This window comes from Castor canadensis, chromosome 6, assembly GCF_047511655.1.
Source record: "Castor canadensis chromosome 6, mCasCan1.hap1v2, whole genome shotgun sequence".
In the NCBI taxonomy this organism is placed as follows: Eukaryota; Metazoa; Chordata; class Mammalia; order Rodentia; family Castoridae; genus Castor; species Castor canadensis.
The window spans coordinates 4,766,505-4,783,571 of NC_133391.1; the positions used below are offsets into that span (position 1 = coordinate 4,766,505).

Below are 17,067 nucleotides of genomic sequence, written 5' to 3' on the forward strand. Positions count from 1 at the left end.
CATGTAGACCTCGTGAGCGACAGCCTCGTCACCAAAATGGAAGGGTTTGCTGTGGCCAGTGTCCTGGATCCCACGAGAACAAAGCGCTCCTGGAAAGAGGCTCAGTTGGGCAGAGGGGTCGGCCACCTGCAGTACAGCTGGAAGTGGCCCAGCTGGGGCTGTTACAGTCACCAGTGGGGTTCCGGATGACCCCTGAGAATTCAAGCCAGGAAATGGAACCCCACCCCATGTTGGTCCAACCATCACAGTTGCCAGCGTCCCTGGCCAAGGGGACAGACTGAAATGACTTCTCAAGCCACCGGCGACTTGATAGCTGACTGCTGTGGCGCTGGCTGCGTGGTGTCTTAAGTCTGGTATCCCTGTTTGTGTCCCCATGTGGCTGTGATCAAGGGGCGGTACCTGCTGAGAGCGAGCTGTGATTGGCACGGTATGGAATTAATGGCGCAGACTGGAAGTGTGTGTGCTTTTAAAAGTCACGCTGTCCCAGGTGCTTCCTCCCCACTGGGGCCCGGGCATGATGAAAGCAGATGAGAGCCGCGCCTTGGCCTCCGATGTGCGTCTGTGTCCTTTGCTCTGAGCCGTTCTCCCCCGCAGTCACTCTGCAACCATCTTGGAACCCAGGAAGGACAGAGCACCTGCCAGCAGCAATGACTCTTGTGTAACAAGGCCACCGGACCAGTCCTGAGGTAGTGGTCTGCCTGTGTGTTCCACTGGTCATGCAGTTCTTCCTCCTGTTTGGACTAAGGCAAACGTCTGTTGGGGAAGGTGGCTGAAGGGCTGTCCTGTGGTGTCCCCGTGCCACCTACTACAGCTTTCTCTGCTCTTCCCTTTACTCATCCTTGGTACTGGGAGTGTTGGAGCAAGTGACCAGGCCTATGAAACCCAGGGCCTCGGGCCTGGAGCCTGACACATCTGTGGCACTGCTTTTCCTGAGGGTGTCACACTAGCGTCCCCTTACCTGGGGTCGGGAGGCCCTGTGTTTTATAGGCCGAGCTGCTGTTTCCCACGGCTTCCCCTCCCTGAGGTCCGAGCTGGGCTGCTTCCCACGTCAGGTGGCCCACACAGGTCAGGTGTGCAAGGCCAGTTGACAGAGGGGACCTGGGACCGGGTTGGTAGGGGGACAGGCTTCTTGCCAGGCATCTGCTCGGCTGTGGACACATTTGGCCTGTTTCCAGGGGTGATTTCAGCCGTCTCTCATGGGTCCTGTTTCCATGGGGACATTCAAGGGTCCAAGTGGCCTAGCAGGCCGTCCTGTACGTGTCCACTCTCCAGACATTTTACTTTCAGGTGTATTATTTTTATTGAATTGTAATTTGCAAAAGTATAAAATTTTTCATTATAAGCTAAAATTTTTTAGGTCAACATACCTGTCTTATCACTAGGTCAAGTCACTGTGAGGTGCTTGGTTAGTTAAGTGACTAGGGACTTGGCTGCCACGCAAGGCCATCCTCCAGACAGACACAGCCCCGAAACGCACTTTCAGCTAACGTACGCACGTGGAGCGAGCCCAGGAGTAATTGGCGTTGAGTTTACATGTGAGCGCTCGATTAGTCACTCAACTGCCTACCCAGGAGTAAATGAGAGAAACTCAAAGTGTGGACAGGAGAAAATGGGAACTCGCTGTCTCCCCGCCCACAGAGGACACAGCGCTGTGGCTGCCATGGCCGCCATCCAGTGAGTGGGACAAGCCAGCAGTGAGTCACATTTTTATAAGGCCATTTCTAAAGCACATCCAAGCTACACAGCGCTGGAAGCCTGGAAATACTGGTTTCAGACCCTAGTAACGCCCCCAAACGCCGCTTGGTGACGGCACGCAAGACCCGGGCGCTTGGGCCGATAAGAACCTGGCCGTGTATGCGGGTTGTTTCACAGAACAACGACGATTGCGTCTTCAGTCGCTACAAGGAGAACGAGGAGCCGCAGCGCAAGGCCCGCGTCGCGTCCAGCTGGTCGCTGATCGGGATCCCGGCTTGAACTCCGTGTGACCTAATACTGCGGCGGAAGTCACATTCCTGTGACAGAGTGGACACGGCCCACCTGCTTCGGACCCGGGCCGTATGGACGCGGCAGGTGGGATCCAGCGCCTGTGTCGGGGCAATGCCCTCGTTTTGCAGAACACGGGCAGTGGGTGCTTGGGGAGGGTCCCCGAGGCCCCCGGTAACGTGACCCTGACGGAGACGGGGTGGAGGACCACGGGCCTGCGGGCGTGGGGAGAGGGCACCCCGCACACCGGGCTCTGCCTGAGCATCCTTGGCTGAGGGCTTGGCCCGTGGGGACATCAGGACGCCTGGCACTGCCATCGGGGCCCTGACCCAGCCCGGCGACAGGTGCTCTTGGTCTGGGGCCTGGTGTCAGAGGACACCCGTGGGCACCGCCAGCTCTGCCCAAGCTTCCCTGCGACTTGAAGGAAGTGGGAGCCACCTGAAGATGCTTCTCTTCCTCCTCGGCCACTTGTCCCTTGTCTGGGGAAGCGCGCTGCCTCGAGAATGGCAGCTCCCCGTGCCGGGCAGAAGACGGTCTCCTGTCTCCTGGTGCTGGGACAACAGGCCTCGCCCCGTGCCCGGCTTTCTCCTTTCAAGAGTTTTAACCTAAGTGTCAGCTCGGCCTCACAGCTGCTGCCACCACTGGAGCCCAGCCCAGGGCCACCTGAGTGTGACCCAGGCCCAGCAAGGCTCGGCCTGCGCCGTCCCTGCAGCGTGGCCCAGCGCTCTGCAGCCCGGGTGGCTCCTGCTGGCTGCCATGGGATGTGACCGAATAGTCCCGTCCCCAGCTCGGCCTTCTCTCTCTGTTCCTCTCTCCCTCCCTCCCCCTGGAGCTTTCCAGATGGTTCTTAACGGCTTCCGGGCATTTTTCATTTTCACGTGTTGTTCTGGCCTTAGCTTTGTCACCCAAGGACAGCCCTTACTGTCACCATCTCCCACAGGAGACTGAAGGAGCTGGGCCTGGTCTCAACAGTGTCACCTTCCCCTGGCCAGCGAGACGTCCAGCCAGCATCACGGCCTTTGGTGGGCAGGTAGGGCTGTCGTTACCGACTGGACAGGGACAGGCTGTCAGAGGACAAAGTGGTGTCCTGGGGCTCAGGTCACCCGGCCCTGTACCCCCGCTCTGACTGGTGCGGGGCGAGTGGACGGAGGGGCCGGGAGGCGGGGAGCCCGCGCAGGGTTGTCGTGGCATCTCGGGAGTGCGGCTGCACGGGTGCCTCGGGCAGCGGCAGGGCGCCAGGGTGCTCAGGGGGGCGCCCAGCACAGGACACATGGTGTCTGGGGAGGTGGCGCAGGCTGTGCTGAGAGCATGAGGTGTGTGACTCCCAGAGCCACCATCGTGGCCCATGTCCTGGCCATGGGGCAGCGAGGAAGCCGGGAAGGGGAAGTGGCCGGGCTGGCCCGGTGCTTGCGTGGAGGGCGGGGGAGGACGGCAGCCTGTGTGGCTCCCGGGCAGGGCAGGCTGTGGACCCGCCACGGGCCGTCCTCTGTCCTCACTGGACACTTGCTGCGGTGGCGTCCACGCTCACCCCGCTCAGAACATGGTGGCCGCGCTGTGTCCTGAGAGCCAGGAGGTTCTCACGTATGCAGGTGTTTGAGACGACATGGGCGCCACTCAGCCTGGTCTGTCTGGAGCTCACGATCTTCCTGCCTCTGCCTCCCAGTGCTGGGATTACAGGCGTGCACCCTGCACCAGGCCCTGTTCCCTCTCTTTGTGTGACTCTAAAGTGCAAGGAAGAGGCCAGGTGTGCAGGGTCACACCTGTAATCCCAGCTGCTTGGAGGTAGACATCTGGAGGACCGAGGCTTAAGGACAGCCATGGGCCAAAACCCTAAAAAGTTAGCAGGAGTCTGTCAGCAAATGAGCTGGGCGTAGTGGTACAGTCCTGTAATCCCAGCTGCAGGAGGATCACGACGTGCGGCCACCCTGGGTATAAATCACGACCTTATCTGAAAGGTAACTGGAGTCAAAAAGGGCTGGGGGCGCGGCGCAAGTGCCAGGCTGAGTTCAGCCAGAAAAACCCAAACAAGTCAACCCTCGCAGGGCGGGCGGCACAGCAGCGGCCGCCGTGGCGAACTCCTCGGTTTGAGATTCGACGGCAGTCAGGCTCGGGCACAGGGGACCCCAGGGACACTCGGCGCCCGGAACCTGAGGCAAGGGAGGTGTGGGCTCACGGGAACACGAGGCGTGCCACCAACCGGTGCCACCAACCAGTGCCCCAAGCGCCGGCCACCCCAGCACTGAGGCCAACGCAGGAGAAGCCACATGTGCTCCTCAGGCAGCAGGTGTGTGTCACCGACCCAGGCCCACGGTGTCCTGTGCAGTGACTGGGCCCGTCCACCTGACGGCTCGGGGCGGCCGTGGTGGCCTCCGCTCAGTACTTTGCACCCAGCACGCGTGTCCCCTGCTTTCTCCTCCGGCCCCCGTGTCCTCCATGGAACTTGTGACCACTGACAAGGACAAGGCCAGGCGAGCTGTCAAGTGAGTTTATTGCATACGGAACGTGACCCCGGCCACCCGGCCACCCGGCCGCACGTCAGCGCTCCAGCTGCCCCTGCGACCGCGCAACTGCCCCTGCGTGTCCTTCAATGCCTCTGATTCCACCAGAAAACAGAACAGTAGTGTCCATCTGTCACAAAGTCAGTCAGTCAGTCCGCGGTAAAAACAGTGGGAAGAATAACAAGAATAGCAGCAATACTTAAAAACAAGACGTTACAAAATAAATTAAAAAATACATTATAAAGTGGTTGAGAAACAAAAATAAACACGTTTTGAGTCCACGCTATGTGTGGGGAAGGCCGCCCTGTGGCACCCTGGCCGCAGTGGTCAGGGCGCTCTGCAGGAGGCCACCCGCCCGCATGTGGACTGCGGCGTGGCCACGTCACCCCAGGTGGCCGCCTCGCTCTTCTACCCCAAGCACCGCGGAGCGGTGACGTGCCGCATCCCTGAGTGTCGGCTGCTGGCGGGGCCGAGCCTGGCGTTGCCCCTGAAGCATCTGGGCGGGTGGGCGGGACGGAGGGACGGACAGGGCCAGGAAGTGTGGACAGATGGCCTGATCCCGGATGTTAACCCGACGCGGCTCACTCCAGATGTCACACGCATCCTGCCGCACGTCCCAGAGCACGGGAGCCCGGCTCCCATCGGGCAGTGCTGGCGCCTTCGCTCTGCGTCGGGCTCGCTGGCCTGGGGTTGTCACTGGGGAAGGCCACACGGCTCCTGGGCGGCCGGGGTCTGGATGGAGCGCCCTCGGCGGTGTCCTGGTGAGCGTGAGCCCTCCTGGGGAAGCAGAAGGCGGATAAGGCCACAGCCGGCCTGGGCCTGAGTGATCAGACTCCACTGTGGCACCTGGCAGCCCTTCTGTCCCACACCTCAGCAGGCCGAGTGTGGCAAAGACCTTGTGCCCTGTGGGCCAGTGGCCACCAAGCTGGGCCGGTCTCTTGGGGAGGGTCTGCACTCCACAAACCGCGTGCAGACGTGGAGGGCCAGTCGTTGTCCTCCACACGCACTAGCCCAGGTGACAGGTAAGCTGTCCCCAAGGCTGTCCGCCTCCATGCTGGCCCGGCTGGGGCCCAAGCCAAGCGCGTATGTCATTGGTGAAATGTCTCGCTAATGGATCACCCTGTTCCTGTCCCCACCCCCAAACCACACAAAACCCGAGCCATCCAGAAAACTTGTCACCGTCTCTCCAGGAAGGTTAGCTGTGTAAAACTTTTGTGCAAACTGGGAACGGAGCTAGACACTGAGCTGACGCTGGCTTTGGCCTGACTCGCAGTGTCACACGCGGGAGGTGGTGGCATGGTGGCGTTGCGTCTGGGGAAAGGGCCCTGCCATCAGCCTGACGCTCACTGCCAGCTCCAGCAAGGCCACTGTCCCCTCCCTGCTGTGGCAGCAGCTGTGTGGCGAGCCTGGCTCTCAGTGACCACTGCATCTCAGGAGACACAGTCGAGACTGCACCCGCGGTGGGCCCGAGGCAGGTCACTGGTCACTGTCACCTGGTCTTGGACCAGGAAGAGCCTCAGCTGGACAGAGCGTGGCAAGGGACTCCTGGAGGAAAGATGGCTTCCCACTGTGCAAAGTGCCTCCCGGACGCACTGCGACACGGGCCCCTGCCACCGCGGGGCTCCACAGTGGCTTTCCAGCCGGGGAGCGAGGACGTGAAATTTGGAATCCGAGCTGAACGGGAAAGGGGCCGCGAGGTGTGGCGAGGGCGCGGCCCCTTCGGCCGCGGGTCGCCTGCGGAGCGGATGGACGTGGATGGGTGCAGAACCGGAGTCAGGAGGGCCGCAGGGTGGGAGCCACCAAGTCCCCCGCTCCCCAGCGAGGGAGGCGACCTGTCCTCGGTTACCCGGAACGCGGGCTCGGCCCGCTGTGGGAGCGCAACAAGGCCGCCGCCCCTGGCCTGGTGGTGACGCGACGCTGCCGGCCGGCGCCTTCACTCCACCGCGAACCCGCACGTCTCCTCCACCGCCGTCAGCAGCTTCTCGTACAGCTTCTCGTAGGACTCGTAAGGCGGGATGTCGATGCGGTTGAAGCTGAGGACAGAGGCACAGAGTCAGCGCGGGGACGGCCTGTAACCCCCACTGTCTCTAGAACGGTGTTTCAGTCAACACACCGCAAAACCGGGGCCCCCAGCCCCCGGCCTCGTCCCATCCACCCCGGCGCTGCCCCCCTCAGCAGGGCCCCTGGGCGCCCGGACCCGCTTACCAGGTGTGGGCCTTGGGGAGGCTGTCAGGGTTGGCGTCGATCAGGTGGATGGTGAAGAGCCGGGGCCCTGCGGCGCCTGTAGAGCCTTACAAGACAACATTCTAGTCACCGCACCCCACGGGGTCGCACAGCGCCCGCCCCGCGCGTCAGCCTGGCGCCCAGTCCAGCCGGATGCTCACGGAGGGCGCAGGGCACCGTGGCCTCTGCCCAGCTTCAGATGTGGGTGGTGGCCACCATGTGGCAAAAGCCAGGGCAGCAGAGGCTGGCCGCGAGCTGGCGCCTGTGGGGGTCTGAGGGTGCTGGAAGTGAGGGCAGGACGTGCCACCTGCTGGGCCACCCGTGTGCCAGGGCTGCTGAGGCTGCAGAGGCGCCGGGCGTTGTGCGCTTACTCAGCGGGGCAAAGGCTGGCAGTGCCTGGAGCAGCAGTGCTGGGCCGGAAGGGACAATGGCAGAAGCAGGTCCCTAAGGCCACTGGTGGGGGAGCACACTGTGGTCTCGATTTGTCCCCCTGTGCACCGTGCACTGCTCAGCCGCGCTCTAGGCATCCAGGGACAACAGAGCCAGCTTTGTGAATTACCAAGAGCAGCATGGCCCTCGCAGGGGCCCCGGTCCTCCCACAGAGCCTGCAGCAGGTCCACGGCACACGTCACTGCCGGGGGGACCCAGTGACACAGATGGCCCGCCCTTCCCTCAGGCTCTGAACAGACATCTGAATGCCGATCGGTTACCTAACCCAAGTTCAGTTACTGCCATTTCAATGCGTTCACTAAGTCCACCCTCCTCTACCAGTCGCTGGTCCCGACCCTTCTGAGCCAGTGTGACAGATGACACCAGGCCACCTATCCACGGGCAGGTGTGGACCCGTCCCATGGAGCTCCTTTCCCCATTCAGTGGCCTCAGTGGCTTAGCACGAGTTTGACACCCCCTTCCCTTGGTATGCTTGGTGGCTGGTGAGGGGCTCCCCACAGCTGTCCACCTGGGGCCCTGGGCACAGGAGGGGCCCACCAGCCACCACAGTGGCCCCTGCTGCTCCAGAGCTCTTGGCTTTTTGAAAGCAGCCCTGCAGCGCCCAGAGTGGCTCCGTGGCTCTGTGCCACAGGGACCCTCTGCCAGCCTGTGTGCACCTGCAGCGCTGAGCACTTGTGACAAGAACACCGGGCACATCGCATTTCAGGACACCCCAGGCCCCTTCCAGGTGTTCCTCCCACAGCCCGGTGCAGAACACACCAGGCGGACCCTTGAGGAATGGCCCCGCGTCCACGTCAGTCACCTTGCAGGGCCTTGAAGCCTTGGAGGGGGACACGCGTGGATCCAGTCACGAACTGCAGCAGCCTGGCCCTCCGCTCCTCGTCGAAGGTCTCCACCGCCTGCCAGAACCAGCGGACTATGTTGCTGTCGGCCATGCAGTGCTTCAGCCGCGTGTTGGATTTCCAGTCGTTCAGGTCGATCTTGTCCAGGCCCCCGACGATCAGCTGCAGAGGGCAGGGATGCATCACGCCCAGCGCCACCCCAGCGCCACCCCAGCTGACACGACGGGCTCTGCCACTGCATCAGCACCTCGGCCGCACCTGGGGCTTCACTCTGTGTCACTCAAGAGTGAACGAACGCCCAGACCAAGTTAGCAAGAGTGACCCGAGCTGCCCTCCAGACGAGGCCCACCACAGCGTCCCGCCAGGACACCGGGTGTCTATGGAGGGCGCAGTCTGGAGAAGAGGGCTTGAGCCTGCTCCCTGCTGCGTGTCCCACCCCGAGGCACCCTGCCCACTGCTCTCGGTGGCTCACGGGTGGAAGAAGGATCGAGAATCTGCCCTACCCTCGGGCAGGGCTGGACAAGGACGAATGATTCACTGTGCCTGTGGCCATGAGGACAGTAGCACTGTTTTCAATCTGTAACGGCCAGCACAAGCAGCACAAAACTTGACACTTGGGGGGTTGGCACCCAACGAGGACGTTCCCTCGGTCAGAGGTGACTGACCACACAGGTAAAGGCTGCGGAACCTCCACGCCAGAGGTCCTAATAGGGCACCAGCACCTGAACCTTTCCCCGTGACGGGGCCACGTGACAAACTGAGACAGCACTCCTTGCCTGGCCCTGACTGTTGATCTCAGGCCCTATCACACTTCTGGGCAGCTGCAGAGAAAGACTGCAGCCTCACTCACACCCCAGGCTGCTGTTGCACCAAGTGCCTACCTCCAGTTCCTTCTGGTCGAAGGGCTTCAGGAGATGCTGTGGAATGAGCTCGTTGAAGCCCTTCTGCAGGGCGAGGAACTGAGCCTCGATGCCTCTCATGAACCTCCAGTTGACGTACAACCTGGGAGGGAGGAGACCCGCGCCGTGGCGCCCATGAACGCCCTTCTCCTGCAGTGGCGGCAAACCCGCTGCGGGTCCAGTCCACGTGAGCTGCCTGGTTCACTCTGTTTCCCCAACACTGAGGAGGCCTGAACCTGGACTGTGACAGCAACCACCACCTTTAAAAGCGTGCTTGGGACAAAAGACGGGGTGGCACAGGGACTGCGTGACAGCCTGGGCCTTGGCAAACGCTCTGCATCTCCACCAAGCGCAGAAACGGACACTGCTGTGGGCTCCCTGGAGACAGTGGCACAGAACCCTCAAGTCACCACTGTCCCCGAGAGCTGGGGGTCACCTGGATGTCCCTCCCAGCCTGGCCTCCTGTCAGGCCAGCCCTGGTGGCATTAGGAGCCTCTGAGTGGACTCCCACGGGGTTTCTGAGCCTGGTGGCTTCTCAAAGTCCTCTGCTAACTAAGGTGCCTCATCCCGAGTGCCGGCAGGGCCAGTGAGCCTCTCTCAGGGAAGCTGGCCGCTCCCCCAGTCCCCGGTGCCCCAGGCGGGCCCCAGGCATTACCGGACGTACTCCTTCTTGTTCTCCTCGGTGACCTGCACGTTTCTGCCATTGGGTTTCAGCTCGTGCTGAAGTATCCGCCCGAAAGCGTTGTGCTCCACGCAGAACGTGTGGTCCAGCACTGGCGTGATGTCATTCTCCCTGTCGGTGGGTAGACGGGCACAGTGAGGCCAGGCCAGCGTGTGACAAGGGGGAACACGGGAGCGAGCCCAGGCTCGGGGGCTCGTCCCAGGTCCCTGAGCCCTGGCTTTCTCCCTCATGGAAGGAGGGTGGCTGTGTTACCCTAACGGTTGCGTGGCGAGCCAAGTCTGGGGGAAGCAGGGAGGACGGTGACAAGGTGTCTGAGTCAAAGGGAACTAACCCGGGAAGACCACACTTCTCTCCAGGTGGCCTCCTCAAAGACGGCCATCCCAACAAAAAGGCGCGGGAATGTCAAACCTGCCTTTTTTTCTTTCCAGCCGGACTGGGGCTTGAACTCAGAGCTTTGCTCTTGCAAAGCAGGCGCTCCACCTCAGCCGGGCCTGGCACAGGACGAGGGGGACTTCCTGCCCTGTCCTGCCAGACCTGCCCCCACCGCCCATCTTGTCCCCAGGCTCACCACTCGCAGAGCGCACAAGAGTCTAAGCAAAGCAGGCTGGGTGTTAATCGTGCTTGGGAACTTTTGTTAGTGACACCACGGGGTGTGCCACATGCACACGGGGCCAGGGACCGCGCACCGCGGGGAAGTGCCATTGAAGCTGGGACGGTGTCCCCGCGCCTCCTGTGGCACTCACAAGATCCACACCAGGCTCTTGTGCAGCTCTGGGTCCACCGACTCCAGGTCAGACAGCTGGATGGGCTTCCCCAGGAGCTGCTTGTAGAAGGGGACCGTGAAGCCGCCGTTGACGTAGTGGCCGTGGAACACGGCCAGGCCCATGACCCGGCCCACGAAGTGGAAGTAAGACAGGTGGTCCTGCAGGGGCGGCAGAGGACACAGCTTCGTCAGGACACCCGCGCAGCCCTGGGCAGCGGCTCGCAGGCAGCTCGTGGCCACTGCGTAGCTGAAGTTCAGAGCGCGTCTCTGCACAGAGCAGCGGGCGACGCTTGGTTTGGTTTGTTTGTTTTGACACAGGGTCTCACCATGTAGCCCAGGGGGCTTCACCTTTGCAATCCTCCTGCCTCAGCCTCCTGAGTCCGGGACTAGAGGTGTGAGCCACCAAGCCCGGCAAGGCCATTTTCTATGCCCTGGTCCAACGCCTCTTCCTTCAAGTTGCTGCACAATGCAGAGGCGCAGCGAGACATGAAAACGTGGCCCCGCGCGCCTTCAAAAGTTGAATTTCAACGTGACAGCAGGGAGCCTTGTGTACTGTTCAGGGCCTGGAAGCCACCTTGTCACCTCCCAACCCACAGGAAGGAGCAAGAAGAAAGCTGGGGCACAGGGAGCCACAGAGGCAGCACGTCTGCCAGCGGAAGCCATTCTAAAGCCGAGCTGTTTTGCCTTCGCCTCGAGAAGCTCACGTTTCAACGTTGAGGTTTGAATTCAAATTATGATTAAAATCTCAGAAAATTGATCAAATGTTACTTCCACTGTGGGGACAGTGTGGCATCTGTGATCCAAGCTGTGTGAGAGGCAGAGGTAGGGGAACTGTGCTCGTGGCCAGCCTGGGCAAAAAGTGCGAGACCCCATCCAAAAAAACAACCTCAACTCAAGGGGTAGAGCGCCTGCTTTGCAAGGGTGAACCCTTGAGTTCAAATCCCAGTCCCACCCAAGAAAAAGAAATTGTACTACAAAAATAACCTAAAAGCATCAAGGAGTGGAGAGGTGCAAGGCCCTGGCCTTTGAAACCCCTGCACCACAAACTGACCGACTGACCGACCGACAAGGCCACATGACTGGCGCGACAGCTATGGACGCTTGGCTCTCGTGAGCCCTGACTGGAACTGGGCCGACAGGATGCAGCCCGCGGGCTCCGGCCGAGGCGCACTGAGTGTTGGTATTTGAGGCTGAAGAGGCCAGTTCTGGCTGCAGGGACGGCCTGCTAACCCAGCTCTCAGAGCCACACCAACAAACGTGGCCAACAAGCCACAGCTCCCGAGGTGGCAGGACACCCTGGTGAGCGAGCAGTGGTGATTCGCGGGGTTCCCTCGACACGGGATGCCACCACCCAAGCACGACAAGCTAAAGGGGTCCAACTTTGGGACAGTGGCCTCACTCGACGTCCCAGTGCGCCACTGACCACAGTCTGAAAGTCTACGCTGAGAACCAACCTGAAAAGCCAAGCGACCTCCCAGCCGCCCCGCGGGGACTTACAGGGTTGATGGCGGAGTCGGGGTTGATCTGCAGCGTGTAGATGTTGTCCGTAGAGTACTGGAAGAGCCCGTAATACGGGTTGAGCATCTCATGACACAGCAGGCACAGCCACTCCCTAGGACGACAACACACGGCTCGCACGCACAGGCGCGCGGAAAGGATGTCACCAAGAGCGTGCGACGTGCACTGCCTGGCCAGCTGCGTGCCTCGCCTCAGCAGCAGCAGGGCTGCCACTGAGACAAACTGCGTCACCAGTCAGCATCACTGGGAAAGGCCGCGACTTTCCTCACAGCCCAGGTGCCTCCCACCCGTGGCAAAGGCCAGACCCTTGGGTGAGGACAGGGGCTGTGACATTTGCTCCAAGTGCGCCAGTGGCAACCGCATGAGGGCTGGCATCCGGGGCTGTCCCTGCCTCCAACGCGCTGCAGTAAAAGGTTTCCCAGCAGGTGAGGACAGCTCAAAGTCTGGGGAAGCAGACACTGTCTTCTGTAATTGTCTACTGAATTATTTTTTAAAACCATAAACGTTTGTCACTTTTTAACTTAAAACTAGTTTAAATCTTAGGCTTGACATTTTTAAAAGTTTTTAAAGCGGTTACATTTTTTTGAATTACTTCACGTTTGAAATATAAAATCATACTGAAAACTCCTGGGCGTGGTGGGGACCTGTAATCCCTGCTAAAGTGAGGTGTGACAAGGAGACGGCAGCTCAGGCTGACCTGGGCAAAAACATGAGGCCCGATACAAAGAATGACTCGCGTGGTAGAGCGCCTGCCTAGCAAGTGCAAGGCCCTGAGTTCAAGCCCCAGTACCTCCGAAAAAAAAAGTTGTGGCTACGAGAAGCAAATGAACATGTGTGCTCGACGTGGTGGGAAGCCAGCTGGCGGGTGTGGTGCCCCAACTGCCACGGGGACACAGGCAGCAGCACTTAGGACACTGGCCACTCACCGCGCCACACCGCCGTAGTCCAGGCCTTCCTCCCCACGGAATTTCACCATCAGCCGCTTCCTCAGGTCCTTCGGCCGCATCTTCATGATCTGACGGTATGACTCCTGCAGGGCGGGGACAGCCACAGAGAGCAGAGTCCCAATGTGGCCACCGAGAGTGCTGAAACACCGCGGCCACCTCGTGCCGACCTGACATCTAGTACTGTCCCCTCTTCCCACAGCTTGTCCTCTAGGACGACAGTGAGCACACCACGAGCCAGGAAATGTGGGACAAATGTCCTGTGGGAGCTGACCATCCCTAGGTAGGTGGACTTCACCGCACCCTATACACAACTTACTCATTTTAACCAAAGCAAAGTCCTTGTCACAGCCTGTGTCTGTAGCTAGCGTGAAAAAGCACACAATTTCCCACGGCATCAAAAGCAAAAAAGACACAAGGGCTCAGGTGCTGGTGACATTCCCTCGGCCACTACTCCCTGTGGAAGTGGCCGCCTGGGGTGCGTCTGGGGTCTTTTTCAGTAGGGCACCTACTGAAGGTAGCAGCTCCTGTCAGAGCCACCATGATGGCTGTGGAGGGGCCAAGCAGACACTTGAGCAGCACGGCTGAGGCAAGGGTCTGCAGCCAGGCCTCCCTCAGCTGCCATAGACCAGACAAAATAATCATGGTCACTTTCTTTCTTTTTCTTCTTTCTTTGAGATGTTTGGGGTGAACCCAGGGCCTCACCACTGCTGCATTACCCTCATGCTCTTCTCTCTCTCTCTCTCTCTCTCTCTCTCTCTCTCTCTCTCTCTCTCGTAGCACTGGGGTTTGAACTCAGGGCCTCCCACTTGCTAGGCAGAGGCTCTACCACTTGAGCCACTCTGCCAGCCTCTTCTTGCTTTATTCTTCAGATAGGGTCTCCTGATTCAGCCTGGAGCCAGCCTAGAACCACAACCCTTCTACCTCTGCCTCCCACCTAGCTGAGATTATAGGTGTAACCCACTCTACCCAACCTGCTTTTTGCCTGGGGCTTGCCTTGAACACCATCCTCCCTCCCACTCTCCACATCCCGAGAAGCTGGGATTACAGATATGAGCCACTGGGCCTCCTGCTGCCCATGTATATTTCTGGAATGGTCTCAGTTGGTCGCACCTGCCAGTACCTCCACACGAGAGGGAGGGACGTGGCCAGACACAGCTGACATTTTACCTCCTGCTCATCTTTCTGGAAAAAGAAGGCCCTGTCTGCCCAAGGGCCCCCATTGTGTGGAGGAGTGGTGGGAGGGATGGAGCCCTTCCTGGTCCTGGGGACAAGGAGGCCATGTGGCTACTAGGCTTGCCTGGGAGGAAGGTCAGCATCCAGCCCGATGTCAACATACCTCAAATATCTCTTCTCGGGAAACTTCAATGCGGCAGTGCCCCGCCTGGGGCTGCTGAAGGGACAGCTCGTGTCTGAGGACCTTCAGCTTCTGGACCAGGTCGCGCTCGTACCTCTGCGCTGGCAGCTCCTCGTCCTCCACGGAGCCTTCGCTGGGTAGTGGCAGTGGCTGGCTGGGCTCCTTGAGTTGGCACTGGTGGCTTAAGAAGAAAGGACCGCCCGTGGCGCCCAGTGCAGATGGAGGCCCCTCCCGGTGACGTAAGTGACCCGAATGCACCACCGACAGCCCCCATCCCCCCAGGTGCAGTGAGGGAGACCCACAGGTAGAAATGGCCATCACCTGTCACAGCCCCACACCCACCCGAGCCTGGCCAGCACACTTGGCTGCACGGTGGCAGTGGGAGCAGCAGGAGCTGGCAAGAAACGTTTTTAAGAGACTGATGTGACGCAGGACAGACGGCCAAGAGCTCAAGGGAAACCCAGCCACCACGTCAGTAAGATGCAGGACCAGGCCCAGAACAGTGTCAAAAGTGGCAAGTGCCACACGGAGAGCTGAGAGGGACATTATGTCCCAAGGCTACAATGAACTAGAACCGTGAACAGGGGACCCAAGGCCGTCCCCAGCTCCCAGGCACTCAGGAATGGTGGGCAGCAGTCGGTGCCACAGGCCCGAGGCGCCTTGCCGTGCCGGCCATGCCTGCAGCCAGCGTGCAGAGCCTTTGGTGAAGCTGCTGGCTCCGGTCACCCTGGGACTTTTACTTGGGCTGCACACAGGAAAAAGCACCAACCACTTACAGCCCCGGTAATGTGCACCTTTTGTTGTTGGGTTTTTTTTTTTTTTGGCAGTACTGGGGTTTGAACTCAGGGCCTCACTCCCACTAGGCAGCGCTGTACCACCTGAGCCTCTCTCCCAGTGTTTTTGCTTTAGTCATTTTGAAGAGGGTCTTGCGTTTTTCCCAGGCCTAGCCTGGACTGCAAACCTCCCACAGCTGGTGTGACAGGCAGGTGCCTCCACACCCAGCTTACTGATTTGAGATGGGGGTCTCACTAACTTTTTGCCAGGACTGACTTTGAACTTCAGTACTCCTGACGTCCAAGTAGGTGGGATTATAGGCATAAGCTGCTATGCCTGGCACCAGCTAGAGTTTAAAATATGCAACCATCCAACACCACCACAGTATCTAAATCAAGAAACCCGTGAGTAGCAGGAGCGTCGACTCGGAAGGACCAGAGCAGAAGTTTTCAAGGCTTACTTCATGATGTGATGCAGCCTTGGGTCTGTAAACTGGGTTGTCCGGTTGTTGTGATCTACAAAATAGATTCTCCCAGAAACTGTACTTCTGACTTCCCAGCCTGGTGGCAGTGGCCCAAGTTCGTCACAGTTCACACTGTTGAGGTCTCTACCAAAAGACAGAAGACACAGAAGTTTACCCACCTGAGAACCAAGGAATAAGACCAAGTCCCAGAGTCAGGGGCCACTGGGGTTCTCTGTCAAGGTGTCTGTGTCCCCAGCATGCTGAGACAGCCATGATGCCACTCACGCCACCCCTCTGGGTCCAGGCCTCTGCCAAGAGTGGCAGCAACACTGGTGAACAGTGCACCTTCCCGGCCTTGTAACCTCAGTTCCGAACACGGTGTGCCCAGGAACACGTCACACACAAGAGGCCCAGACCAGAACAAGTGTCTGAATGCCATGGACTCAGAGGGAAGCGACCTGGACTCACAGGTCAGATTGAACGTTAAAGGTCGCACAGAGAGGGCCCCAGGTTGGCAGGCTGAAGGGAAAGCTGGCACCAGGACAAGGTCCCCACTTTCAAGTGGCTTTTGTTAAGCGAGTGTTGTCACTGTGACCCTCAACTAATGACTCCTGTGAGCTGCAGTGAGATGGGAGCAGAGCACCACTGACGAGGACACTTCTGTCACTACTTATTGCGGGTGAACAGGGACTTGGCACAGGGACCTGGAAGGTCAGACAGAAGCTTGTTGTCGGGTGAGAGATTCTGGACAAAAGGGAACAGGCGTCACAAACGCCTTACTGTACAGTAACGCCACTCGAAGAAGAGAAAGGAAGAAAGCAAGGGACTGACTGATGAGGCAGGTGGGGGGTCTCTGACCTGCACTCAGATGGGGCCTTGTAGAAGGGACTCGTATAGAAAAGCCGCATTCCCCCCAGGACTGGTCCCCAAGGGACTGAGGCAAGGGGGACAATAAGCAGAGAAGAGAAAGGGGAACAGCCTGTTTCTTCCCGAAGTCACCAGGGTCGTGAACAGCCGTGCTCCTGGGGGTGCAGCGCCCACACCCACACCAGCGAGCGCGTCATGCGTACCTGGGAATCCTGGGGTCGTGCCATGTGCTAACGCCAGTCTGTGTGTGCAAAAAGTAAACCTGGCCCTGAACGGTCGTTCTTTGTTCTGCACAAGCAATTAGGAAATGCGATTAGATAAAGGCGACTCCGATGCCTCACAGTGTCTAGACTTTTCCTCAGCACTCTCTGTCTCTCTCGTTGCTAGGCAGGCCTACTGTCTGTCACCACTCTACAATTGTGGAGAAAAGGGTTCCAGGGCCATGGCTACCAAGGCCCACCCTGCCTCAGGGATGGGGTAGGATTTCTCTCTCGTGTTGTCCCTCAAGAGCCACCCTGAGGTGACACACTTGACTTCCCCTCCGTGACCTCTGAGCACTTTGCTGCACAAAGGCACCTTCACTTCCATTCTGCTCTGTTCTTCCCGCCCGGTCCTCCCCTGTCCTTTCCCCCACGAACCACAGGCCACTGCAGGTTCCAACACAACTGTCCATCTCCTCGGTCCTCTCCAGAGTCACTGTACCAAGATTCCACCCCATGGAGATGCTGACACTGGGGCTTGTGCTGAGGACACTCCAAAGCCACTGTCCCTCCCCTTCCCAGTTCTCCCTTGCCATGGCCACGG

The 17,067-nt window shown here is 59.6% G+C and overlaps 1 protein-coding gene across 6 annotated transcripts in view; it reads right to left on the reverse strand.

The window, feature by feature from the left end:
• Positions 1–4,453: 4,453 nt before the first annotated feature.
• The window catches only part of Smurf1 (SMAD specific E3 ubiquitin protein ligase 1), a 67,918-nt gene continuing 55,304 nt past the window's right edge, over positions 4,454–17,067 (reverse strand). For 4 of the 6 annotated variants that reach the window (XM_020160827.2, XM_074075546.1, XM_074075543.1 and 1 more), the window contains exons 8-18: positions 16,467–16,551; positions 15,394–15,540; positions 14,142–14,340; positions 12,785–12,888; positions 11,838–11,952; positions 10,321–10,499; positions 9,551–9,688; positions 8,878–8,998; positions 7,957–8,158; positions 6,687–6,771; positions 4,454–6,514 (exon numbers count right to left, since the gene is read on the reverse strand). In XM_020160827.2, coding sequence (XP_020016416.1) covers positions 6,415–6,514; positions 6,687–6,771; positions 7,957–8,158; positions 8,878–8,998; positions 9,551–9,688; positions 10,321–10,499; positions 11,838–11,952; positions 12,785–12,888; positions 14,142–14,340; positions 15,394–15,540; positions 16,467–16,551 — 1,475 coding nt within the window. In that variant the 3' untranslated portion in view covers positions 4,454–6,414. The remainder of the gene's footprint in view (positions 6,515–6,686; positions 6,772–7,956; positions 8,159–8,877; positions 8,999–9,550; positions 9,689–10,320; positions 10,500–11,837; positions 11,953–12,784; positions 12,889–14,141; positions 14,341–15,393; positions 15,541–16,466; positions 16,552–17,067) is intronic. The other 2 variants (XM_074075545.1, XM_074075544.1) reach the window with 2 other exon arrangements.